This window comes from Drosophila santomea, chromosome 2L (assembly GCF_016746245.2).
Source record: "Drosophila santomea strain STO CAGO 1482 chromosome 2L, Prin_Dsan_1.1, whole genome shotgun sequence".
NCBI classification, from domain to species: domain Eukaryota; kingdom Metazoa; phylum Arthropoda; class Insecta; order Diptera; family Drosophilidae; genus Drosophila; species Drosophila santomea.
In genome coordinates, this window is record NC_053016.2 from 11,808,054 (window position 1) to 11,833,494 (window position 25,441).

The window sequence follows — 25,441 nt, forward strand, 5'->3', positions numbered from 1 at the left end:
CGTAGAGTAAAAGGGTATACTAGATTCGTTGAAAAGTATGTAACAGGCAGAAGGAAGTTTTTCCGACCATATAAAGTATATATATTCTTAATCAGGATCAATAGCCGAGTCGATCTGGCCATGTCCGTCTGTCCGTCCGTCTGTCCGTCTGTCCGTCTGTCCGTCTGTCCGTCTGTCCGTCCGTATGAACGTCGAGATCTCAGAAACTATAAAAGCTAGAGAGTTGAGATTCAGCATGCAGATTCCAGAGACATAGACGCAGCGCAAGTTTATCGATTCATGTTGCCACGCCCACTATAACGCCCACAAACCGCAAAAAACTGCCACGCCCACACTTTTGGAAAATGTTTTGATATTTTTCATAGTTTTATTAGTCGTGCAAATTTCTCTCGATTTGCCAAAAAAAAATTTTGCCACGCCCACTCTAACGCCCACAAACCGCAAAAAACTGCCACGCCCACACTTCTAAAAATTGGTTTCATATTCTTTCATTGTTGTATTTGTCTTGCGAATTTCTATTTATTTGCCAAATAAATATTTGCCACGCCCACTCTAACGCCCACAAACCGCAAAAAAACGGCAACGCCCACCAGGCCCGTCGTCAGGGGGGGGGGGTGTTTCCCCCCGGGCCCGGACTTCTGAGGGGGGCCCGGATTTTTGACGGAAACATAACTTATGTATATGCAGGCCCGAAGGCAGGGGGGGGGTGGTAGGACGGGGTTTTTCCCCCCGGGCCCGTATTCCCTGTCGCCGGGCCTGACGCCCACACTTCTAAAAATTTTTGTGATATTTTTTCATACTTTTATTAGTCTTGCAAATTTCTCTCGATTTGCCAAAAAACTTTTTACCACGCCCACTCTCACGCCCACAGACTCCCCAAAACACCATTACATTACAAGTTTTTAAGAATGTAAGATTTCAAGGAGTAGCCAGCCGATGACGTAATCGATCAGTGCAGCGACTTTTTGGCAGACGCTAACAATATTCAAAACTGCAAAAATGCTTCAAAGGTTATTTCGTGCACAAACAAAATATTCGTATTATTAAGTACACCCTTTGAAATATTATTGTTCTGCCTCCACGAAATAAGCCCAATCTGTTTAAATATTATCTTATTATATAATTTTGATCGGAGCAATGCTTTATCTGAGTAGCTGATATATCTAAGTAGCTGATATATGATGATAAATAAATGAAATCATATGTTGTTTTGCTTTTCTTTACCACTTCTCAATAATTCAATATATATTGATCTAGTGTTGAAAAGAATTTTAGTGTTAAATCTCGCTCTTAGCTTCTCTCCCTTAGGGCGCTTTTTCACGTTTTTTACAAGTGCGTGGCAGATGAATGTTAAAGAGAAAGGAACGTCTCTGTTGACACTTTGAAAGGAGTAGCATGTTCTATGACGTCAGAGACAGCCAGCCGATGACGTAATAGATCGCTGCAGCGACTTTTTGGCAGACGCTAACAATATTCAAAACTGCAAAAATGCTTCAAAGGTTATTTCCTGCACAAATAAAATATTCGTATTATTAAATACACCCTTTGAAATGTTATTGTTGTGCCTCCACGAAATAAGCCCAATATCAATATATGTTTTAATATTATCTTATTATATAATTTTGATCGCAGCAATGCTTTTTCTGAATAGCTAATGATATATGATAATAAATAATTGAAATCATATGTTGTTTTGCTTTTCTTTACCACTTCTCAATAATTTAATATATATTGATCTAGTGTTGCAAAGAATTTTAGTGTTGAATCTCGCTCTTAGCTTCTCTCTCTCTTAGAGCGCTTTTCCACGTTTTTTACAAGTGCGTGGCAGGTTAATGTTAGAGAGAGACGGACGTCTTTGTTGACACTTTGAAAATAGAAATCGATGCGCACTCTTTATAAAGAGCGAAACTCGGTTTTTGAAAAAACATAATATTATCAATATGTGCCATTTTTTCTTTCTGACCCCTTATCTTCTTTTACTATAGTAAAATATATGTCTAAACTATTTCCTTTTGGTAAGATAAAAGTTAAATTCTAGAAGCTTAAAGTTTGTTTTTCTTATGAGCTAGCAGGCGCTACAATCATTAAGCCTTTAATCATATGTTATGGTTATTTGGCTTTTCTCAGGTACTCTTCAATAATTCAATATATATTGATCTAGTGTTGAATAGAATGTAATTTTAATAAGAGCATTGCTCTTAGTAAATGTTAAATCTAAATGGAAGAACTCGCTCTTAGCTTACGGTGCTTTCCCGCGCTTTTCTTGAAAAAGTAAATAGTAAAAGAAAATAAAGAAGAAGGGAGTCAGTCGAAGACTAAATTTGCGTATTACAACATCTTTTTAGAGCCGAGTGCGATTTTTAATTGATTTTTCCAGTTCTTGACGTTTTTTTGCCAGCCAATAAGTGTTAAGCTTAATTTTTAACGTAAAGATTACATTTTTTGATAAAAAGTGGCATACATTAACGTAAAATTAAATTGTTAAATTACAACGCGGTCGTGAGTGCTGTTGCTGCTTCGATTGACGTCGCTGCCGTTTGGCCCGCTGCTGTCTCGTCGCTGCGCTCATTGCTAAGTATCAAATTTGCAGTTGACTTTTCTTCATCCTTATATCGCCCACGCTTTTCTACCCATATTAATATAAGAACTGAGCCTTTTTAAAGGCTTATTCTTATATTTTTATCCATATACGTATTCAGCGTATATAAAATTAATAGTACTAAAAGTTCAAGTCTTTTTAAAGACTTGCACTTATAATACTATTAATACTATACTTTATTATTATACTATATAATTATCCTACATTAAAAAAATAATAATTTAAGTCTTAAGTTTTTTTAAAGACTTCTTAAATTATTATTATTTTTATTCACATTTAATCTTATTATATTTTATACATTTTCCCATTAATAGCATTTTTAAAAGCTTACTATTATATTTATATTCATATACGTACTTAGCGTATATTATCTTAATAGTACTAAAAGTTTAAGTCTTTTTAAAGACTTGTACTTATAATACTATTAATTTTGTTAGGTTGCTTCTAATAATAATAATTTAAGCTTAAGTCTTTTTATAGACTTTTTCTTAACTACATATTATTTCCCTTTTTTCGCAGTTAATTAATATAAATATAAAAATTATACTCTTTAAAAGAATAATTTTTATACATACCTATTTTACATATTTATACGTATTTGTTTAATAGTGCTGCAAGCGTTAGTCTTTATAAAGACTTATACTTCTAATACTATTAATTAAATTATAATAATATTTAAAATAATAATATAAGCTTGAGTATTTTTAAATACTTATTTTTATAATATTATTTTTCTATTAAGTTTTTTTTCCTGTGTTCAATAAATAATAATTTCTAAATATAATATATTTCTAAATATTTTATTAAGTTGTGTATATAATTACTAGAAATGCCTCGTCTAAATAGACCCACTGCTTCTCAACGTGCCAGAACGCAATTGTTGAGAAATAGGATAAATAGGGAAAATGAGGGATATGCAGAGGTGGAGAGAGTGGCAAATACAGTATATCAGCGTAGGCGTAGGGAAGATTCGTTAGTCAGGAATGCAGAACAGGGCGTCAATACAGTGTCGCGAAGGTCGAGACGCTTGAATCGTCCTGTTCGTGCAATTGAGCAAGAATCTAATTCTCAGTTTCGTTCTCAAAGGCGTCTAGAACCTGCAATTCGCGCAATTGAGCAAGCAGCCGATACTCGACGTCGTTCTGCAAGGCGGCAAAATAGCGAGAATCGAGCTGTGGAGCAGGTTCAAAATACTGCTGGCCATAGGGAAAGGCGCTTGGATCCTGCTCTTCGCGCAATTGAGCAAGCAGCCGATACTCGACGTCGTTCTGCAAGGCGACAAAATAGCGAGAATCGAGCTGTGGAGCAGGTTCAAAATACTGCTGGCCATAGGGAAAGGCGCTTGGATCCTGCTCTTCGCGCAATTGAGCAAGCAGCCGATACTCGACGTCGTTCTGCAAGGCGACAAAATAGCGAGAATCGAGCTGTGGAGCAGGTTCAAAATACTGCTGGCCATAGGGAAAGGCGCTTGGATCCTGCTCTTCGCGCAATTGAGCAAGCAGCCGATACTCGACGTCGTTCTGCAAGGCGACAAAATAGCGAGAATCGAGCTGTGGAGCAGGTTCAAAATACTGCTGGCCATAGGGAAAGGCGCTTGGATCCTGCTCTTCGCGCAATTGAGCAAGCAGCCGATACTCGACGTCGTTCTGCAAGGCGACAAAATAGCGAGAATCGAGCTGTGGAGCAGGAACAAAACACTGCCAGCCATAGAAGAAGGCGCTTGGATATCGTGTATCGCGCGGGTGAGCAAGAAGCAAATACCCTGCGTCGAGCACTGGCAAGAGATACACAGGAACGCTTATTAGAAAGAGAGCGTGATAGGGCTAACAGAGCTAGGGCTAGGGCCGGTAGGGATCGCAGGGCAGTCGAGCAGGCGAGAAATACACTTGCTCGACGAAGTGCACGATTAGCTGCTCGACAAGCAACGATCGATGCAATTAGAAATGTAAGTCAAAGAGTTAGTCAGTATAGAAGCCTTAGTGCAAATAGGGAAGCAGAAAATCTTCGGAATGCACTTCGAAGTCAGGAGACTAGAGTTGATATAGGTCAGGAAAATAGGACTATTAGAATCAGACCTATTGAAATAGAAGCTCACATAGCTACATTCAATAGGAATGTTAAGCTTGGCCCAGATCAGATTTGCTTTTGTTGCAAAGGATTGTGGTTCCCCAAGCAAATAAGTAAGCTTTCTAGGTCTTATTTGGAAGAACATTGCGAGTTCAGGGAAGAGATATACCAAAATGCAAGACATCTTGCTTTCACTGGTAATCTTTTCAAGTTTTGCAAAACTTGTCACAGCAACATTAAAGCCGGCCGAAAGCCCAAAGGGGCCATTTCGAATGGCTTAGATTTCCCAGAAATTCATAACTCTTTGAGGGGCCTAACTCCCTTGGAAGAACGACTGATTTCACCTCGCCTTCCATTTATGATAATTAAGTCAATAGGTCACGAGCGTCAAAGTGCTATTAAAGGAGCAGTTGTCAATGTCCCTATTCCAGTAAGCAATATCGTGACGTCTCTTCCACGAGCTTTCAATGAGGCTGAGGTAATTCAGCTCCACCTCAAACGAAGAATGGAATACGGACATGATTTTATGGCAGAAACCATACGGCCTGCCAAAATTGCTGACGCTATTAGGTATTTAGTTAATACTGAGCTTTATAGAAAGCACAATGTGTCAGTTAACGAGCAGTGGATCTCTGACTTCACATCCGAAACTGTTCCATTCATAGCATCTCAAGCTGATGTAGCCTTTATAGAGGGACAACTAGCCATCCAGCAGGAGGATGAAAATTCGGAGGCGCGTAATTCTGATCAGAATACTGAAGCCGAAGAACTAAATCCTGGAGGACAAGAAACTTTGCTTGAGAATAACCAGACACATACTGTAGGAATGACGAGAATTACAATAGCTCCAGGTGAGGGCCAAAAGCCTCTCGACGTAATTCTCGATGTGGATTCTGAAGAACTGGCATTCCCTAGCATATATGCTGGCGTAAAAAGACCATCTTCAGAAAGCTACACAACCATAGTTAGATCTGAACTCAGGAATGTAGATAGACGAGGTTGTCGAACTGATAAGTTATTCTTCAATTATAAGAAGTTGGAATTAATAAAAATTCGAAATAATATTTCAACGTGCTTACGTAAGCGGAGTGCCTCCAGTGCCATAACAGCTGCTAACGTCCTAAATGAAGATTTCATGGGCAACCTCATTTGTCATGATGAGGGATATAGGATCCTTAGGGACATTCGCACGTCTCCTGCTCACTGGGAAGATGAGAAGAAAAAGGTCATGGCCATGATTCGCCAATTTGGGCTGCCAACTTTTTTCATAACTTTATCGGCCGCTGAAACTAGGTGGCCAGAGCTGCTAGTACTGCTCAAGCGCAATGTAGATAGGGTTGATATAAGTGAAGAAGAAGCTTCAAATTTGCAGTTTAGGGAAAAGGCGCGCCTTATCAGAACAGACCCAGTGACGTGCGCTAGATATTTTGATTACAGATATAGAGAAGTTTTAAAACTTATGAAAAAGCCAGGGGGTGTCTTTGGAAGTAATTTCGTTACTACCTATTACTGGCGAGTTGAGTTTCAACAGAGAGGTTCGCCTCATATTCACGGCATGTTTTGGCTAAAAGATGCCCCAAAAGTGGATTTAAACAATGAAGAGTCTATACGCACTGTAATAGCCTTCATTGATCAGTTTGTAACTGTGGATGTTACAAACCCAGATTTGGCTCCGTATATTGAATACCAAAAGCATAAGCACGGGCATTCGTGTCTTAAAAAGTGCGGGGACAATCTATTTGTCGTTTCGGTATTCCATACCCTCCAATGCCCCAGACGGAAATTTTAAATCCACTTCCCGAAGCAACTCAAAATTCTCTTCATCACGAAAACTTCAAAAAAATTCGAGATTTTCTACTTCGCAATCATGCAGATGACATGATTAGCCATTTAAGCATATTCGAAAATTTTCTTTCTCACAACCATGTGAGCCTCAGTTACGAGGACTACATTTATGCTATTAGGTCTAGTTTGAAAAAACCACAGATTTTTCTGAAGAGAACATTTGCAGAAATTCAAGTAAATGCTTATAATAAACACATTCTTTCTATGCAAAGGGCAAATATGGATATCCAGTTAATTTTGGACCCTTTGCTTGCTGTAGCTACATTATTAATTATATTAACAAATCCCAACGGGGTATTTCGAAGTTAATGCGAGAAGCAGCTAATGACATTAGAAGAGGCAATTCAAGCATTCGACAAAAGCTACAGTATCTCGGTCACAAGTTTATTTCAGGCACTGAGATTTCTGCTCAGGAAGCCGTGTATTGTTGTCTGGGAATGGCGTTGTCCGAAGCAAGTAATAAGTGCGTTCATATCAACACCTTCCTCCAGAACAACGAGTTCGTATGCTTAGACCTACACGCGACCTTCAAAATATGCCTCAGAATTCAACTGACATATTTCTGAAAGGATTGCTGGATAGATACGAACAAAGACCAGATTTCCATGAAGGCCTGTGTTTAGCCGATTTTTCAGCAAATTTCGAGTTTTCGAAAAGCCGTAGAAGTACTCGTCAGAGGGCAAATAGTGACGATGAAACTGAAGAAGGCAATGACGTGTTAGGAGATGTATATTTTCCGCTCCGAGATGGAAGCGGTTTTATTAGGGAAAGAAATAGGGCTAGTATTATTAGGTATAGGCCATTTAATATTAATACAGATAGGTTTAACTATTTTAGATCATTAGTTATGCTCTTTTCTCCGTGGCGAAACGAACAGGTAGATTTAATTCAAAGAAATTGCGAGGAGTTTTATAAGGAGAATGAGGAGGCTATTAAAGCCAACTTTGAAAAGTATAATGCCATAGATAGTTTGGAAGACGCGCTTAGAAGGGCCATGGAAGCAGATAGTATAGAAGAAAATGAAGAAGAGGAGGTCGAACATAATGAGGAGTTTAGGGCATTAGCTATTCCTGAAATATCTTCTCAAATTAATGTTTTAAACTTAAACAACAATTTGTTAGATGCTGATCCGGATAGCAATATCCGGGTTATAAAGCTTCCGCCACTTATATCCCTTTAAACTTAGCCAATTTAGTTAGATCACTAAACTTGGAGCAAAAAACTTTCCTAACTCATGTCTTGCATAATGCAAGGAGAAATCGAACCTTTTATGAGTTCGTAGGTGGCGGAGCAGGTGTCGGCAAAAGTAGATTAATATCCACTTTATTTCAGTCCCTATCCAAGGAGTATAATGGTAGAGTAGGATGCGACCCAACTTCGGTAAAAATTTTACTGTGTGCTCCCACAGGCAAAGCTGCTTTCGGAATCGGAGGATCCACTCTTCATTCCATGTTCTCTCTTCCTGTAAATCAGGCTGGGTCCGCATTTAGAAGTTTAAGCCCTGATTTGTTGAATACACTTCGTTCAAGATTTATTGATCTTAAAATTCTTATAATAGACGAAATTTCTATGGTCGGTGCAACGATGTTTTCTCATTTGGACTCTCGCCTAAGCAAATTTTTCTACTGTTGAAACTCCTTTCGGAGGTATTTCGGTTATCGTGTTCGGCGATCTTAGACAATTGCGGCCCGTATGTGATCGCTGGATCTTTCAGGCCCCGTCACATGATCCATACAGTGCTATATTTGGATCGTATCTGTGGAGTCCTTTTAGGTTTTTTGAACTCACAGAGATAATGCGACAGCGAGATGACCAACCGTTTGCAATTGCACTTAACAACATGGCATCCGGCCAAATGACGTCTGATGATGTAAGCTTGCTTAGGTCTAGAATTTCCGATGAAAGTCAAATTCCAAATGACTCAATTCACCTTTTTACAAGTAATCAGGACACAGATCGGTACAACAGGGAGAAGCTTAACTCAATTCCCACTGCTCAATTTCTCTCGGAAGCTATAGACTCAGTTAAGTCCGCTCAAATAAGCTTAGAGCAGAGGAACAGATGTCTGGAACAAGCTAGGTCCCTTAAAACATCTGAGACACAAGGATTGTGTACCTCTCTGACTTTAAAAACCACTGCCAAATATATGATGACGGTCAATGTAGATACATCAGATGGTCTCGTAAACGGAGCCACTGGTGTCCTTAGGGAGATAGGCTTCAGTACATCCAACACTCCAGATCTTCTTTGGATACAATTTTTAGATGAAAGCATAGGAGTAAATGCGCGTTCTAAGCGCAGACATTATGAGGAGGCTTCTTGGACGCCGATTTCGAAAATTATAAAAAGTTTTCAAATTAATTCTAGTCAGGCAACTACAATTGACCGAAAGCAGTTTCCAGTGGTTCCTGCAGAAGCAATAACTATTCATAAAAGTCAAGGAGCTACGTACAGTAAAGTGGTAGTTCACACTAACTCTAGCATGCAGAGAGCTGCGCTGTATGTAGCCTGTAGTAGAGCAACAACTGCGGCAGGTCTCTTCATTATTGGACCTTTTGTCCCCCAAGATCCGCACAGGATTCAGCTTCAGAAGCAGAGCTCCGAGAATTGCGTTCCACTAAGCTACTGAATACCCATTTCGATTGTTAATCAATAGTCCGAACCTTCATATTTTTTTCCATAATACGGAAAGTTTACACTGCCACATTAGCGATGTTTGTTCCGATCGTCTAATGCTTAGGTCTTCTCTTCTGTGCTTCGTTGAAGCATCAACATACTCAAATGAAGTATACGAAATTCCTGGCTTTACCACAGCAGTGAGATTAGATTGCCAGTCAGTAGCTAGCGGAGCCCGACCAAAAAGAGGCATTCTCGTTTTTATTCGAAACGAACTTTTTGAGAATGTTAGTCTTTGCACAAGTGGTCGATTTTATTCAAATCTTTCAAATTTAGCCTCTCCAGTGTTTGAGTATGCTATCTTTAAGTACCGATCTTTAGGGATTCTTGTTTTATATAAAAGTCCGACCTATCCCTTAAAGAAGTTTGAAACTGAATTTAAGGATTTATTTCAGCAACACACATTTTTAAATAGTAATTGTTTAGTGTTAGGAGATTTTAACTTGTGCCTCCACTCCATCTCTGGCTGCTGTAAGCAAATTTTCGATTTTTTAGTAGATGTAAAGGGTTTTAGTTCGTTGCTAGATTTGAATTCGTCTACAACCAATAGCAATACGCATATTGATTGGGCTTTTTCAAATATTTTCGATAATCGGGCCACTGCGCGCACATTTGAGACCACATATAGTTACCACAGTGGAATATTAGTTAGCGTTAGGGAGGCAGAGTAGGTATTGTAGTTATTTTATTAAATATAAACTAAATAAGTATATATTTTTGAATTTTTTTAGTTATTAAATGCATTTATTATTAAATTTAAAAAAAACAAAAAAACCAAAAAAAACCCTCAAAAATAATTAATATTTTTAAATAAGCCTGATAATTTAATTTAATTTTTTTAAGTATTAGATTATTTATTATTAAATAAAAAAACAAAAAACCCCAAAAAAAATATTAATATTTTTAAACAAGTCTGATAATTTAATTTAATTTAAAAAAAAACAAGAAAACCACAAAAAAATAAATAAAAACCAAAACCTAAGAAAAAAATTAATATTTTTAAATAAGTGTGATAATTTAATTTAATAATTCATTTTTAAATATTTAATTTAATAATAATAATATCTATGCCTCCGTGTGCTACGGACAAACAAAATTTTTGGGGAACATGGAGTTTTATAAATTTTCCAAAGTTTGAAAACTCAAGTCGACTCGTAGGTCCCCAAAATTGATTTTGGTTTAAACGACCCCGTTGTAACTCAACGGCCTCCACGTGGTGTTCCCTGGGTACCGATTTAAAAATTTTAATCGGAAGCTAATTCGAGCGGCGAAAAGTTACGTATGTACATATATGAAGGCATATTTATTGTTATTAAATTTAGCTGCTGAGTAACGGGTATCTAATAGTCGGGGAACTCGACTATAGCGTTCTCTCTTGTTTTTTAAATCAATTCATGCCTTCGGAAAATGATGTACTACTCCTTATATCAACAGGCGAGTAGCTTGTAAATTCATATTCATATTCACACAATACTATTTTTGAATTTATATACGATTACTTCAGTCTATAAGTGCCATTGTACGCCTTAACATATATAATGTTGTTTGATTGGGCAGTATCAATGGCCACTATAAACTTTAATTTTCATATCTGAAAACGATTTGGTAGACAGGTCGATAATGGCTGTCCGAGTGTTAGAATCGAGCTTTTATTCTCTATCTGAGCAACAACTACTGATAGGGTTTCCGTGATTCGCTGCTGGGGAATATTGTATGAACCGATCGGGTTTATCATGGACTCTGATCAAGAATTCCCCCTGATATCTGCTATAAGCAACGAGTTTTACTACGGAGCCAAAATCATACGACACTCGGAGTTCAATAATGACCAATTGTTTTATGCCCCATCAGTAAAACGCGAAATTCCGAAAATGACTTTTCAAATTCCAATAGCTTTCAACGCGGCTGCGCCAGATGAAAGATTAATGGTATGTTTCTCGCCCCAAAGTTCGATTAAGTCCACCGCTCTGACCGACCTTGTCCACGTTGGGGGTCTTATCGGGGGCGTGCTGTGCTGCCGAATCAGACATAAAAGGTTCTTAACAGGATGATAAGGATCGTGATAATTCATGTGGCTTGTATCACACGATTACCTCTATTCAGAGCGGCAAATGTGGCTATTAAGCAATGGAACACCTGTTCCTTCGTCAGTCTGCATTTTACCACCAAAGTAATAACTAGCTCCGGGAGCATTTGTCCAGTCTAGTCCATTACATAATGGACAATCCGAACAAAGAGTCCTGCTGCCAGTCCCTAAAGGATGAGTTTCAACGGTCAAAGTTCTCCCTATACCATGAAGATCCTGGAGTCTTCTGTCGCTCGCAATGGCAGAAAGGAGAGCGCAACTTAATCTGGGTTCTGTATCGATGGGTTCTGGCTGCTTTCTTTGCCGCTGGAGTCATTGGCAGCATGATGCAGGATTTCAATGGCGGCCGATGGTTTATTTATCTGACGGATTGGGGATTTACACTGTGTCTGTTTACCTGCACTTACGGTGCTGTAATCGCTACTATTTACTACTTTAATCAATCGTATTTTGGTGAGTATTAGTTATGCCATTGATAAGGGCCTTAAAGATCTTAAGTTTAACCTCGTCACTGTAATAAACTTGTACTTTTGTAATAACGTATATAGAATAAGTAAATGTAATATCAGTATAGCCTATACTAACCACTTTCAGCTCCCGGACACCGTGCTCTGAAAATTTACTGGATCTCCCACTACACCACATCGGTACTATCCATGTTGATAACCACCGTCTTCTGGGCAGCTCTTTCGTCAAGTAAGCTAAGGAATTTAAATCTAAATAGCCCAATTTTAAAGACCTTTTTATCTCTCTTAGCCATGCCCGAAGTGGCAGGTGAGCTATACAACTTGTGGTGCCATGCATTCAACTCGATTTGCATGGTCTTCGACTGCTTTATGGTGGCCTATCCTAACCGTCTCATGCACTTTGTGTATCCCTTTTCCGTTGTGCTTATATTCTTGGTGCACTCCTTGATTTACTATTGGGCCGGCGGAACTGACATGTAAGTAAAGCTAAGCAATCTTATCCAACTTTACTGAGCGTAATATGAACGTTTGCAGCGACGGAAATCGCTTTATCTACTTCGCCCTGGACTGGGCTCGACCCGGTCTGGCGATTGGATTCGTTTGCGCGAGTTTGGCATTGATCTGTTGCTTTTCCCTCGTGGCCTTTGGAATTTACAGGTTGCGAATTTCAATGTACAACTGTTGTGGCAAAAGGCAGGAGGAAGTACCGACCTTTAAAGCTACTCCCAAGGAATCATCACCTACTGTTTAAGATAAATTCTAGCAAATTTAATAATTTTCATCGTATTGAATATAGCTGTGCTTAGGCCATTTTCTGGACAACGGCAAACTGCAGCGATTGGATTTGGTTGGACCATTTCTCCAGGGCATTGTACCTCGAGGCACTGCTGTTGATTTTGTCCAGCTGCAGCACCTGGTTCACCTGGTCGATGCGTCCCTTGATTGTGCTGGGGATGAAATAAACGTTAGTTAAGTTCACATCATAGTTGATATTTTAAGCTTACTCATCTAGAATGCAGGATACCAGCAAGCTTTCCACCTCAGCTGGCTCTATGTTTAGCGCATTGGCTATGAAGGGTATTGCGATGTTCTTATAGGGCCTGATTAGTTTTATTAGCACCTGGGTGCGAATGTTACGCAGCAAGTCCTCGATGTGTTCCCGTATAAACTGATCGGCCATGATGTTGCTGCGGTGTTGCCTTAAGATGGTTTCAAACTCATTAATGTCGTTGTTTTGATAGGAGTTGACCAGGTTGGTCATGGCCAAGATTTCTGGATCATTCTTATACGGTTTTGCTTCCTGTGAGTCGAAAGGATTTATGCCTGATTTCATCAGCCTGAAAGTTAATTGAATAATTAATAGGGCTATTGCCTTCTATTTTTGCCTGTATTACATACATGTTGGCTAACACCAAGTACTTTAGGCAAGTGGTTCTGCGTGGCGAACCGCTCTCATCGTAGTTCTTGAACGCCTCAAAGAAGTCCGTGTGTGCCTTTTCGAACTCTCCCTCTCGCAGATGCATTTTACCGCCGCACTCACGGATCACACCCATGATGAGGGGATGGGGAATGGCCGACTTAATGTGGAGTGACTGCTCGTAGAGGGCCTTAAGCTTCTTGTTGTTCTTCTGCACCGTGTACATCTGAATCTCCAGGGCATAGATTTCTAGGAGTTGGGTGCCTTTCTTCAGGTCGTCCTCGCCATCGTCCGTCTGACAGCTTTGATGCAACTGCTTTAATATCTTCTGCAGCTTAGTGAAGTCGCTGCGGTCGAAGTAGAGTTTGCCCAGCTTGGTGTTGGTCTTAAACCACAACCGATCGTTTTTGGCATCCCGCAGAGCATCCAGTGTGGTCTCGTAAAAGTTCTGAAGCAGTGCCATCTGAAATCGGGTATATTGTGGTATAAATTCATGGGAAGCCCACTTTTTTCAGATACTCACATTCTTCGATGTGGATATATAGTCCAGAATCGAATTGATGCTCTTCTCCGAATGATTCCTGGTGACAGCACTCTTAATGTAGGTAAGAAGCTGTTTATAGCGCACCATCATTTCATCGTAGTTGCACTGGAGGGATACGCGATAAGCTTGGAATATTTGTCAACCTACGACATGCTTTCTTACCAGCCTAAAGTTGATCTTGATCATCTGCTTCAGCGCCTTGAATCCCCACTCTCCTTTTTCGCCATTTTCCAGGTCTAGCACCTTCTGGAAACTGGCCAACGCCGCCTTGGGCTCCTCCTCCTTTAGCGCCTTGCTGTTGTAGTACTGATTCTCCAGATCCACATCCGGCTCCGAGTTGCTATCCTCCGAATATTCCTATAGGTTTTTTTTAAGCGGGGAGTCAACAGAAGCCGGCTTTATTTGAATTTGGCGAAATCAGCCAAATCGCTATTCTAGTTACCAATCCATAATCCTCATCATCGTCGCACATGAAATCATCATCGTTGTCGGACATTTTTTAGGGTTTGGCTTTGTAAATTACGCTTTATGAGTAAATTATTGCCAATATAGAATATTTTTGCTAGAAAAAACACAAAGCACAAGAACTGTGTGACCGTTTACTGACTAGCAAAATATTGCTGCCAAATGTGGCCATCAGCTGTTGGAATCGAGAGCTGTCACTAATAGAGATGCTCAAGCTAAATTGTGACTGTCTCATAGTTTCCTTAAATTAAAAACAAAATTATAGGGATAATACTAGGAATTGGGTCGTCATATAAGCAGTGCAACATGGAAATATAATCGAAATTTGTACGCAAACGGAACTAAGCTATATTAACCGCCCAATGCTCGCTCCTAAATTTAAAATTGTTAAATTGTAAAATTCAGTACTCGATTGAACAAGAATTATTGTTTCTATTTCCCATGACCGACATTTCGTTCTAAAATTTCGTGATTGCTTTCCTGCTACTTAGTTTTGCTGTAATAGTTTTGCGCATCCCTGGTTTCAGACAGTGCTGCCCATCATTTACATCGCCGTTTTTGTTTGTCCTTTTTGACCGTAAAATGAGGTAAACAATCTGGATATCGAAACTTTTAGTTTATTAAATGGTGAACAAATAGCCTGACCAAGCGACTCCTGCACATCCTTCCCCGTTGCAGCTTTGCCAAGAGCTCGCATCCATCGGCGGATCGTAATTCGCAACCGATTTCGGAGGCGCTACTCTCTCAGGTGGACAAAACCACCAAGAATTTGCAATTGCTGGAGATTGCTTCGGGCTCAGGACAACATGCGGGATTCCTGGCGCCCCTGCTGCCCAACATCAGCTTCCAGCCGACGGAGTACGAAAGGAGCCAGTTCGGTTCGATTGCTGCCTATGCAGCGGACTGTCCCACTGGAAATATTCGCCCACCATTCCATGTGGACATCACACGAGATCCCAGAGACTGGGAGGCTCACCCAGCACCTGGCAGCTACGACTACATGTTCAACTCCAACATGATGCACATCAGTCCGTGGGTCTGCTCTATAGGACTATTCCGGGCCGCCGGACAGCTGCTGAAGAAGGGCGGCAGGATGTTCACCTATGGTCCATATGCACAAGACGGCATCCTCGTTCCCCAGAGCAATGTGAACTTCGATCGAAGCCTTCGCCAGAGAGACGCCTCTTGGGGCGTTCGCGACATTAAGGACCTGCAGGTCTTGGCGGCCGAAAACGGCCTGCAGCTGGAAAAGCTGGTGGAGATGCCGTCAAACAACAAGTTCCTGACCTGGCTAAAGCTGTAAAGTAGTGCACTAGACTAAGGCTATTGGGCGATTACCCCCTCCTAGATAACATCGTTTATTTTGGCGGCAATAAAGTTTATGATCGTCGAAGTGCCTGCTCATCAAACTAGGCCAAGTGGACAGAGCGAGGTGAGGCGAGAGTGCAGGAATTGACCCTGAAAGCGCAGTCGATAATAGCTTGATCGATTGGCAAACTCTATATAAAGTCGGATTTGGTTGCACCTGCAGCAAATGCGACCGAGCATTGGATTGACCGGCATGGCAAAGACGATTCTTCAGCTCTTTCTCGGCGGGATTCTCCTGGTAAGCCTCAGCTTAGGCGCCACCGTGAGGCGCCCACGCCTGGATGGACGCATTGTGGGCGGCCAGGTGGCTAGCATAAAGGACATTCCCTACCAGGTTTCCCTGCAGCGTAGCTATCACTTCTGTGGTGGCTCCCTGATCGCTCAGGGCTGGGTACTGACAGCTGCCCACTGCACTGAAGGATCGGCCATACTCTCATCCAAGGTTCGAATTGGATCCTCTCGGACGTCTGTAGGCGGTCAATTGGTGGGGATCAAGCGAGTCCATCGACATCCCAAATTTGATGCCTACACCATCGACTTTGACTTTTCGCTACTCGAGCTGGAGGAATATAGTGCCAAGAACGTGACGCAGGCATTCGTAGGGCTGCCCGAACAGGATGCGGACATTGCCGATGGTACTCCGGTCCTGGTTTCCGGCTGGGGAAACACGCAGAGCGCCCAGGAGACCTCAGCCATCCTGCGGTCCGTTACGGTGCCCAAAGTCAGTCAGACGCAGTGCACAGAGGCGTATGGCAACTTTGGCAGCATCACGGATCGCATGCTCTGCGCCGGATTGCCGGAGGGCGGCAAGGACGCCTGTCAAGGGGACTCAGGAGGTCCTCTGGCTGCTGATGGTGTCCTTTGGGGCGTGGTCTCTTGGGGCTACGGCTGCGCCAGACCAAACTATCCCGGCGTTTACTCGCGCGTCTCTGCGGTTCGTGATTGGATTGGCTCCGTTAGTGGCATCTGAGATCATTGAAACTAAACTAAATGAATAAAATAATATCAAAATATATTATGACTTGAGAATTGGTTTTATAGTTACTAAAAAAAAATTAAATTTGTATTGGTAGCCCTTTTACATAAAATTCATTTTGCTAGCTTACTTTTAAGGAAAATATTAAGTGCTGTTGTAAATAAAATTGTGAAGCGTAAAATAACAGATTTCAATGTTTACGAAAACAATGCAATCAAAGAATTTACAACATTTTCCTTGCACCAGCTGCACTTCTCTATCGGTCCATTCATCATCGCTCACTGAAGCAATTGACCCAGAAAAACCCCAGAACCAAATATTGGCATAGTCTGGGAGGCGGAAGTGGCATGGATGACCACATCATATCAATAACTGCAGACAGACGAGAGAGCGAAGAGCAAATTTACCTAATGATTGGACCGAAGGCAAATAACAGTTTTCGGGGAGAGGAAAAAACACAAAGTTGGCATAGGCAAAGTGAATTGACTGGCCAGAGTGGCATAAGTATCCATTTCGGGGGAAAGAACTTTTTCATCTGCGATTGCAGTCGCACGGAGGCGAGCCCAGCCATTTTCCTGGCCTCACTAATTGTTGATTAAATGCTGCAAATTGCTGCGAGGTTCCCCACTGCCCATTGTCGCTTTTCTTCTGGCTTTTCCGTTGACGTTTCGGCTACTCTTCACCATCTACGGTTGTCATGGCAGTTAGCAGTGCAACCACAGGTGCTAAAAGAGGTGGGACGGGTGGAAAATCGCCCGGCAGGTGTGTCGTCGTGTCCTTTGGGTCATTGCAATTTCGCACGTGAACTTGTTAACAGCAAGGAGCTGCAAAAAGTAGAAAACTGAACTAAACGAAGCCAAGACATGAACTGCAAATTGAACGGTTATGTCGAGAGATAGGGTACAAGTTTCAACTTTCAAATGAACTCAAGTGGGTCAATGTGCAGCACACTTTCAGGGGTATTTATTCAAGAGGGTATGGAATGGTGTTGCTATGCTATACTATTTGACACAAGATGTAGGATATCTTTCCATCTGGGTATATTGTAACATTTTATTATTTAAACATTATCTTGCATTTTACAATCGTTTGTCATACAGCATATTTACATAATCAGCAGCAATCATACTTGCACATGTTACTTGCCAAGATGCAATTAGGTTACTTCAGCTTATCCTTTAAAGTTGAAAACGCCCCTTTTTAGTAGTGGCGACCTCGACTAACGACTTGTGGCAGTACTTAAGCTGCTTTTGTTTTTGTTTTTCTTACTGAATCCTCCTTTTGACTAGCACTTTTTTCCATTTCCCCTTTTTGTTGTTCATTGGAGCCACCGACATAGACATAGACATAGACATAGAAAATGTAAAATTTGTTTGTTTCCTTTCATTGATGTTGAAAGTTTTTGCAGCTGCTGCAGACAATGCAATGGACCCGAGTCGGGTCCCATTTTCCCGCCCATATCTCCAGTCCCTCCTCGGACTCTAATTTTATCTGCTGGCATGCCAGGGGACTGTCTTATTATTATAGTTGGTCGATTTGTTTGCATTGTAGTCCACATTGTTGTTCTCTTAGCCAGTCCAAGAGCGAGTGTGTGTGTGTGGGTGTAGCCAGATGGTCCAACAACAATCGATTGTTATAAATTATTTTGCAGCTTTTGTAATTTGTTATGTGAACAACAAATATTGTCGAAAGCATAGGAAATCTATTGAATCCTTGCTTCCCCATTGACAGACTGCATATTGATGAGGACAGAAAAGAGCTTCGTAAAACCGCCATTGTACTTCATAACTTTTATTTTCAATCCAGGGTAGCAAGGAAATTTTAATAATAATATTAATTATTTGGGTCGTATCTCATTAATGTTTAAGCATTCTACTTAAACACTATTCCTTATATTAATGTTTTATATTCCAAAAATGTAGGTTTGTATTCTTTGAGAACAGAAAGTATTATTTCATTTGTGCTAGCGAATTCGTTTTTCTACCAATTTAAATTTGTTTATAGGGCTAGAGTTGTATGGCAACCTATATGTACATATATTTAAAAGATTAAATACATCTGCTCTAGGGCCGTTGCGGGTTGTCTATGTCTACGACTCTGTTAGGTGGCCAACGCGGCGTATGCTTGATTTGCCGGGATGGTGCCGCAAGTCGCTCTTCCTGGGAGAGTGTGTATGTTTTTTATGGAAATAATATTCTTGTCAGGATTAAAAAGGATACGTGACCGGAATACGAGTGCAATGTGCAAGCGGAAATGTGGCCAGGACCTGCGCGTATCGGGACAAAAAGGGCAGGAACAAAAAGCGGAAAAAGTAGACAAACAGGAGCCGCAACAGGACTAAAATGTATCTGTCAGACTCCTCGACTTTTGCTATCGTTGTCGCCTGTCGCGTATCTGTATCTGTACGAGTATCTATGTTTTTGCTTGTATTTGTCTTGCCAGCTCTTAGCACCACTACCATCGTCATCATCATCATCATCATCATCATCATTTCGATGCTTATCCTTGCTTATTGTCCTGTCGGAAAGAGCTCGCTACTGCTTGTTGTCTGCTGCTTTTTTCCTTTTTAATTTTTAAGAAAGCATATTGTAATTCTGTTGTTTACCTGTTTGGACACTCGGATACACGTACTTTTTAAATCTCGACCGCAGGCGATCCCTTATTTTTTGTTTTTTTTTTGCTTGCCAAATTGGAGTGCTCCTTCCCAATGCAATGCAAAGTCAGTCATTGGTCCTGTCATTTGTTATACTCTCCTACGCATCCTTGACAGCGGCTTAGCATCCTTGTTGTTATAGCTGCTTAGCTATTCGTGACATGTCCGGGGCAATGGCCACGATTGTGATGTATGATTTTCAATTCCACCTACGGCGAGTCTTCTTCTAGTATTGTTAAAATTATTCCTTGGCTTGAGCAACAAAAAAAATAAAACATTTTTGGTGGTTTATCGTGAGCTTACTTGGCGGCTAAGCTACGTGTTTTCATTCTTGTGACTAATTCCTATATTTATTTCTTATATTTAATAAAGCATTTATATTTTTATTTACTTCTGGGTCTCCTTTTCTTTATTAGTTTGAAATTTCATTTTATGCACTAATCGGTCTGTCATTCGTGTACATCATTAATTTATACCGACTTCAGACTATGCCTCGAATATATAAACTTTAATTTTAATAGCTATATCAAGTAGGAAACGAAAACATACAAATATGTAATATAGTAATAATACTAAAACATATATTTTGCGATATACACATATGGTATCTGTTTTAGATAGCGTTTTGTAGTCTCACATATAAAACATATTCTTTATAGAAATATTATCAACTAATAGTCAGGATGTTAGATATCAGGTAAAATAAGCCAATTGACAATACTTGTAAATGATGTCACTTTTCATAAACGCCTGCGGAAAAGCATATAAAACTTGCCATGAGTTTTGTTCCCATTTTTATTTTAGTTATCGTATTGGAATTTAGTTGATAACAGGTATACCCTGAACAAGTAAACATATACTGACCTGGAAGTGCACTTCAGCAGCAGAAGTCCCCGTTTTGGGGCTTAGTCAACAATATCTGACTCAAAGTTGGATTGCGCCGAGTATCTAATCTTTATAGCCGGCATAAAAACCGCTTTTATTATGGAAAAATGTTGGACTACAAATTGAACAGCTATCGGCTACACTTGATTCAGTTTCGCTGAGGCAGCCTGACGAAGAGTTACTATAATAATCATTAAAAAAAATATTAACCTATCGCTATGTGGAAGAACTTGATTTTCTGTGTGGTCCTTGTGGCCTTTGTGGCAGTGCCGTTCGGTGAGAAGAAGAAGTGACCACAAAGTTGAATCTGTGCTTATGGAATATTTTCATCTAATAGCTGACTCGCTGACCTGCTCCAAGTGCAACTCGCCGTCTGGATGCAAGAGTCCCTCCTCCGAAACCTGCTCCAATTCGACGGCCAACGCCAACAAGAATTTCCTGGAAGGCTACCATAGTAATGTGCCCACCGTTAATGGCAGTCTCAACTTTTCCTGTGCCAATCTCACTTACTACCATGCCACAAGTATGTTTTTTCCACATATATGCTGGTGAAAAGGGTATCCTTACCTTATTTTTTATTTTCCCTCAGACTACACTCACACCTTTGAGTTCCTGGGCTGCGTCTTCAACGAGACAAGTGTCTGCAATCTTTCCCTGAACAACACTTCGAGTGGATGGTCCAAGAAGTGCCTAACCTGCGGCACCGACTACTGCAATCCGGCGGGAACTTTCAGCAGCAGCGTCTATACCATTCTGGGATCCGCCATGGCCGTGATTTTGGCCAAGGCTCTAAGCTAGATGCAAAAGTCATAATCTGGCGACTGAGCTGTGCAGTATTCCAACTACTTTTCGATGTATATTATTTATTTGAATTAAAAATAAAATCATTTAAGATGACAAAGAATGGGAACATGTACATCATTAATGCGTTAGAGGTTCTGAAGCAGTGTGCAACATTGATTTTAGTTACAAATTTTATTTCCACAATATAATCTGGCTTTATCGGTGAACCTAGCACGTATCGCTATATCTCTTCCAAGCAGTTCCTGAATGTTTGTTTAAGTGTTTTATGAGTTCACCTTTAAATTTCTATTAGATTACAAAGTATAAATTGGGATTAATCATAACAAATACCATCTATATGGTATTTATAACATTAAGCATTTTCTTTAACAATAACAGAAACTAAATAAAATGGACTTAAGGCATCCAATATAGTACTGTACTGCTCGCTAGAAAGTAACAATTTATATATTATTTTTTCTATTCATTTATTTATAGCTGTTAATCAACTTTTCAGGTTAATTAGGTAAAAACTTCGAATTCCTGATGACTACTTGTTGTATCCAACGGTTTTATCTTTTTATTGCATATAGATTGGGCGCGGACTAAGATAAGAGCTATTTATTAAAGCCGCTCAGGTGTGATAATGCCAGCTGTGACTAATTCTTAAAACTGTGGGCTAGGTCCAAAATTTTCACAAATAAAATGGGGAAGAATGAAAGCTTAGATATATACATATGTTGCTGGAAGTAATAAAAAAATTTAGCATTTAAAATTCGTCAGCTTTGAACAATTTAAAAAACAAAAACGTTATCGTAACAAGACAAAAAGGACATGCTTTAATAAGAAGTTGAGTGAAACGCATGGAAAATTTCAATTTTATTTGTTATATTAAAATACAGAAATGTATCCCAACTGAATGAGTTTCAGAAGGGGAAACCCCTAATGCTTGTCCATTGAAATTCTTATAAGTTTATTACCCAATAAACGTAGTGATAAGATTAGCTTAACAAAAATACATACGCGCTTATCTCAAAGAATTGAGTAATGTGCGAAATCTGAAGAAAAAAGCCTTATAAAAGAGTTCATGACATTAAAAAAGAGTTTAGTTTAAAGCGAATAGACGACTTGAAAAGTTGTATTACTCTAAGTGTTAACAAAAGAATATACAAACCAAAATGTATAGAAAAGCTTTAATAGTCAGCGTGCTTGTGGCATTTGTGTGTGTGCAAATTGGTGAGTCAATAGCGTAAAATGTGAAATTTGAATTAAAGTGATTATTTTTGAACATGGATTAGCTGATTCTCTGGTGTGTTACACCTGCGTAACGCCAAAGGACTGCAAGAGTCCCAAGAAAGTCACCTGCACGAATGCGGCTGCAAACGAGACTAGTTACTACCTAGGTGTCTATCATCAGAATGTTCAGAACCTAACCAGCACGCTATTCGATTGCCTGGCTCTGAAGTACAACTGGAGTGAGTAGCATGGTCCTTCAGAAGCAGACTAGATTGATTTATAAACTACATTCCGTTCCCCAGACAACGATGTGATCCATCAGCTGCATGGCTGCGTGCATCCAAATGTTGGAGCCTGCAGCTTGGCCCTTAAGCCGGCCTATGCCCACTACAATAAGACCCGTTGTCTCACCTGTTCGGGTGACAAGTGCAACAAGAATCCGGCCGGAAAGATGAGCAGCAGTACTATCACCATAGTGGCCAGCGTTCTGGGTCTCTTGCTGGTCAAGATCTATGCCTAGTACGACTATTAATATAGATGAGCTCGAGGCTATGCCATAATAAATTATTTCTTTTTCGTATGTCCCATAGAATTTCGTTTCTTATCACCATTGATTAGATTGGCTTCTTGGCCATTCCAGACGTTCACGTTTTCTCAATATTTTTCAAGTATTAATCAGTTGATGATTACAATTTATGATTCCATTAAGTTTCATTAGTTAGCTTAGCGTAGCTTTCTGAAATGAATTTCTTATGGCCAGAAGTCTGATAAGCCATATGTAAGTATCTATTAACTACTTTTGGACACAAGATTTAGAATTATATCTATGAATCATAAAACATTCTGGCACACACAAATATTTGACTCAAATATTTACATATATTTTACCTCGCACTTAACCCATTAAACAGATGGAAGTTTGCAATAGTTGTAGATTTTTAGAATTACTTGGCAATATAAAAATGGTGCACAGAAAGTGTGTTTTTGGCTACATCTTGCCACATGCCAATTTCGTTTGCTGCATTAGCCATCCAGGGAGCTCTAAAAGTTTCACTCCGTCACTTAAATTGGCAAAATATCCCAGAGAAAGTCGGAGTTTCAAACAAGCCGAGAAACAAGAATAAATCTTTAATAGTGTTGCCAGCTGCCTAAAAGGCAGGCTCACTTTTGCATGCCGAACATTATCCGGTGGGTCATGTTATGGTTATCGTGGCTCGGTTTGTTTGGAGCTGCATTCAGGCATTTAATTGATTGATTGTTGCTCGTCTATGTCTGCATCGATTTGGACGTGTTCACGCCCCCCTCACCCTTCTCCAAACCGCCTCCGAAATCCCGTCACAGCGTCCCCTTTCGGATATTTCATAACCAAAACGGAAGGGATCCATGCCGCCCTTCATATCCTGCACGGTTATCAAATCGACTTCCTGGCTATGCGCTCGCATACATGCATAGAGTATGCCCCACGTTTTTCCTGCTGCCAATTAGTGTTGGTGCGTCATCTGTGTGGCTGCGTGTGTTGGTGTGTATGTGTGCACGTCATCAATTAATTTTTGTATTGTTACTTTGTTTTTTGACTGGTTTTTTGCCACCCTCGGTGGGTTACGTGGGGAATCCCCTTGTTGACTGATTGGTTTCTTTTCGATTCAATTGTTTCATGTGTGCCTCGGAATGGGAATGGATGTGTTTGCTGAACAAAGTTATGACTATGGTCAAGGCTTAGGATGGATTATACCTTACTATAGTTTTATTACAGAGAAGCAGGATTAGGAAGTTATTGTTTGCTCAATATATGCAAATGATAATAGTAGTTAGCAATGGGAACTCACCACCTATGATATAAATCGTGTCTTCTTGATTCAACCAATAAATGTAATAGTCTTAAATACTTTAGTAGAAACTACTGCTACACTTGAAATTTACTAAGATTCAAAAATCAAATATCAGCGCCACTACGAATTTTCTTGCTTTCCCCCTATCTGAGCTCCAAATCCACCCTCGATATGCGGAACTTGTTGGAAACTCCCGGAAACTAAATTAAGTTTAGCTTCAACTACAATATGTACATTTGATTTATGCATTGAGAGACCATGGAGACCATGGAACCTGCCCGCAACCCCGGAAAATTTCCTCTTTCGAAAACGTAGACGAGAACCCTCTGATAACTAAGCCAAACCTATTCAACTTTCACGTTCGCATTGTTTGCACGAGCACGAAAAGTTATTAAGATGCATAGACGTGATTTTGCATGTTTTAAAAAAGAATACATAATGCCACAGCTGAGACGGGGGACTGAAAGACGTGGTATTAGTTGGGGGAAGCTGGGATCTTGACTTGCACTTTAAGTACTTTTAATTTACTAAACAAATTTCCATTCTTCGCGACCGAAAATGTTGCATTCAAGAGGCCAAAAGAGGCCCGAAACCTAAAACTTGTCTCCCACCGCAAAGACAAACTCATTGACATGCCTGAGACAGGAATTGAATTAAAAGTTTTTGTCCTTCTGCGCGGAAATAGAATAACGAGATGTAGAAGATTCATTGTTTGGCTTTTGGAAAAAAAGTTTGGCGCATTTAAATTGATTTGTAATTCGCGGTTAATTTGGTTTTTTCAGCTTTTTCTTTGGTAACTTTTATCAATTTTACATTGTTAGTTTTGGCCATTTCTATGCGATTATATTATTATTTTAATGTGACACAGAATGCCTGACAGTTGTTTCAATTTCCCTTTGTATTTAGTTTTTTTCTGAACAAATGCTGCAAATTAAATATGTATTATCATTTTAAATTGTCGCAAAATGTCTGCGGTATTGCTTGATGCTTTGTGAATTTTTTGGTATGTAAATCAAAGAAAGGCAATTTGAATAATGATGCAGCAATCTGAATTAAATTTTGACATGCTGATGCTAAAGACCAAATAGGCATATCAATAAAATTCAAATTGCTTTACGATTTGCTATATGTTCATCATGGCATAGGCATTTAATTTTCAATGAATAAATGGGCCTGTTTGAATTATTCACATTTCAAATTAATTTTTCTACGCAAATGATTAAGATGGAAATTGAAATTCCATTATGTTGGCATAAATACTGCAGTTCAGTGAATTGTTTTAACTATCGGATTGAATTCAACGTTAAAATTGTTTGCTAAAGCTCGGTACAAATTGAAGTATAAATTATTTTTACAAAACAGTTGAATTCATTTCAAAAGTCCCACAATCGAAAGCAGCGTGAGCACTTTGAGCGAAAGTGTTATCCAAAATCAACACATAAATTGAAAATTTCAACATGTAACAAATAAATCAGATCCAATTATAAGTAGACAAAATTTACACATTCGCTTGGTAGTTTTAGAATTTTTCGCACATACACTATC

General features: G+C 39.8%; 6 protein-coding genes across 7 annotated transcripts; 5 read left to right on the forward strand and 1 right to left on the reverse strand.

Annotated features, from left to right (window-relative positions):
- Positions 1-11,310: 11,310 nt before the first annotated feature.
- On the forward strand, positions 11,311-12,491 carry LOC120453182 (protein rolling stone). Its single transcript, XM_039637748.2, has 4 exons — positions 11,311-11,726; positions 11,868-11,969; positions 12,030-12,216; positions 12,275-12,491. Exons 1-4 carry the CDS (start codon positions 11,405-11,407, stop codon positions 12,489-12,491), a joined length of 828 nt encoding a protein of 275 aa, XP_039493682.1. The 5' UTR covers positions 11,311-11,404.
- Positions 12,487-14,304, reverse strand: LOC120453174 (COP9 signalosome complex subunit 2). Its single transcript, XM_039637738.2, has 6 exons — positions 14,144-14,304; positions 13,864-14,058; positions 13,681-13,806; positions 13,139-13,620; positions 12,745-13,077; positions 12,487-12,687 (listed from the first exon to the last, which is right to left on the reverse strand). The coding sequence occupies exons 1-6, from the start codon at positions 14,195-14,197 to the stop codon at positions 12,543-12,545; spliced, it is 1,335 nt and encodes a 444-aa protein (XP_039493672.1). The 5' UTR covers positions 14,198-14,304; the 3' UTR covers positions 12,487-12,542.
- Positions 14,305-14,595: 291 nt separating this feature from the next.
- On the forward strand, positions 14,596-15,559 carry LOC120453197 (UPF0585 protein CG18661). 2 transcript variants are annotated; one of them, XM_039637785.1, is made up of 2 exons: positions 14,596-14,753; positions 14,845-15,559. In XM_039637785.1, the coding sequence occupies exons 1-2, from the start codon at positions 14,749-14,751 to the stop codon at positions 15,467-15,469; spliced, it is 630 nt and encodes a 209-aa protein (XP_039493719.1). In that variant the 5' UTR covers positions 14,596-14,748; the 3' UTR covers positions 15,470-15,559. The 2 variants fall into 2 exon arrangements, with proteins under 2 accessions (XP_039493719.1, XP_039493709.1); XM_039637775.2 differs by having other exon boundaries at positions 14,601-14,753; positions 14,806-15,559.
- Positions 15,560-15,683: 124 nt separating this feature from the next.
- LOC120453191 (trypsin-1) lies at positions 15,684-16,545 on the forward strand. Its single transcript, XM_039637760.2, has one exon. The coding sequence runs from the start codon at positions 15,701-15,703 to the stop codon at positions 16,502-16,504; it is 804 nt and encodes a 267-aa protein (XP_039493694.1). The 5' UTR covers positions 15,684-15,700; the 3' UTR covers positions 16,505-16,545.
- Positions 16,546-20,184: 3,639 nt separating this feature from the next.
- LOC120452088 lies at positions 20,185-20,952 on the forward strand. Its single transcript, XM_039636162.1, has 3 exons — positions 20,185-20,324; positions 20,386-20,571; positions 20,638-20,952. Exons 1-3 carry the CDS (start codon positions 20,267-20,269, stop codon positions 20,844-20,846), a joined length of 453 nt encoding a protein of 150 aa, XP_039492096.1. The 5' UTR covers positions 20,185-20,266; the 3' UTR covers positions 20,847-20,952.
- A 991-nt stretch (positions 20,953-21,943) lies between these two features.
- LOC120452635 lies at positions 21,944-22,647 on the forward strand. Its single transcript, XM_039636950.2, has 3 exons — positions 21,944-22,067; positions 22,130-22,306; positions 22,370-22,647. The coding sequence occupies exons 1-3, from the start codon at positions 22,010-22,012 to the stop codon at positions 22,585-22,587; spliced, it is 453 nt and encodes a 150-aa protein (XP_039492884.1). The 5' UTR covers positions 21,944-22,009; the 3' UTR covers positions 22,588-22,647.
- Positions 22,648-25,441: the final 2,794 nt, after the last annotated feature.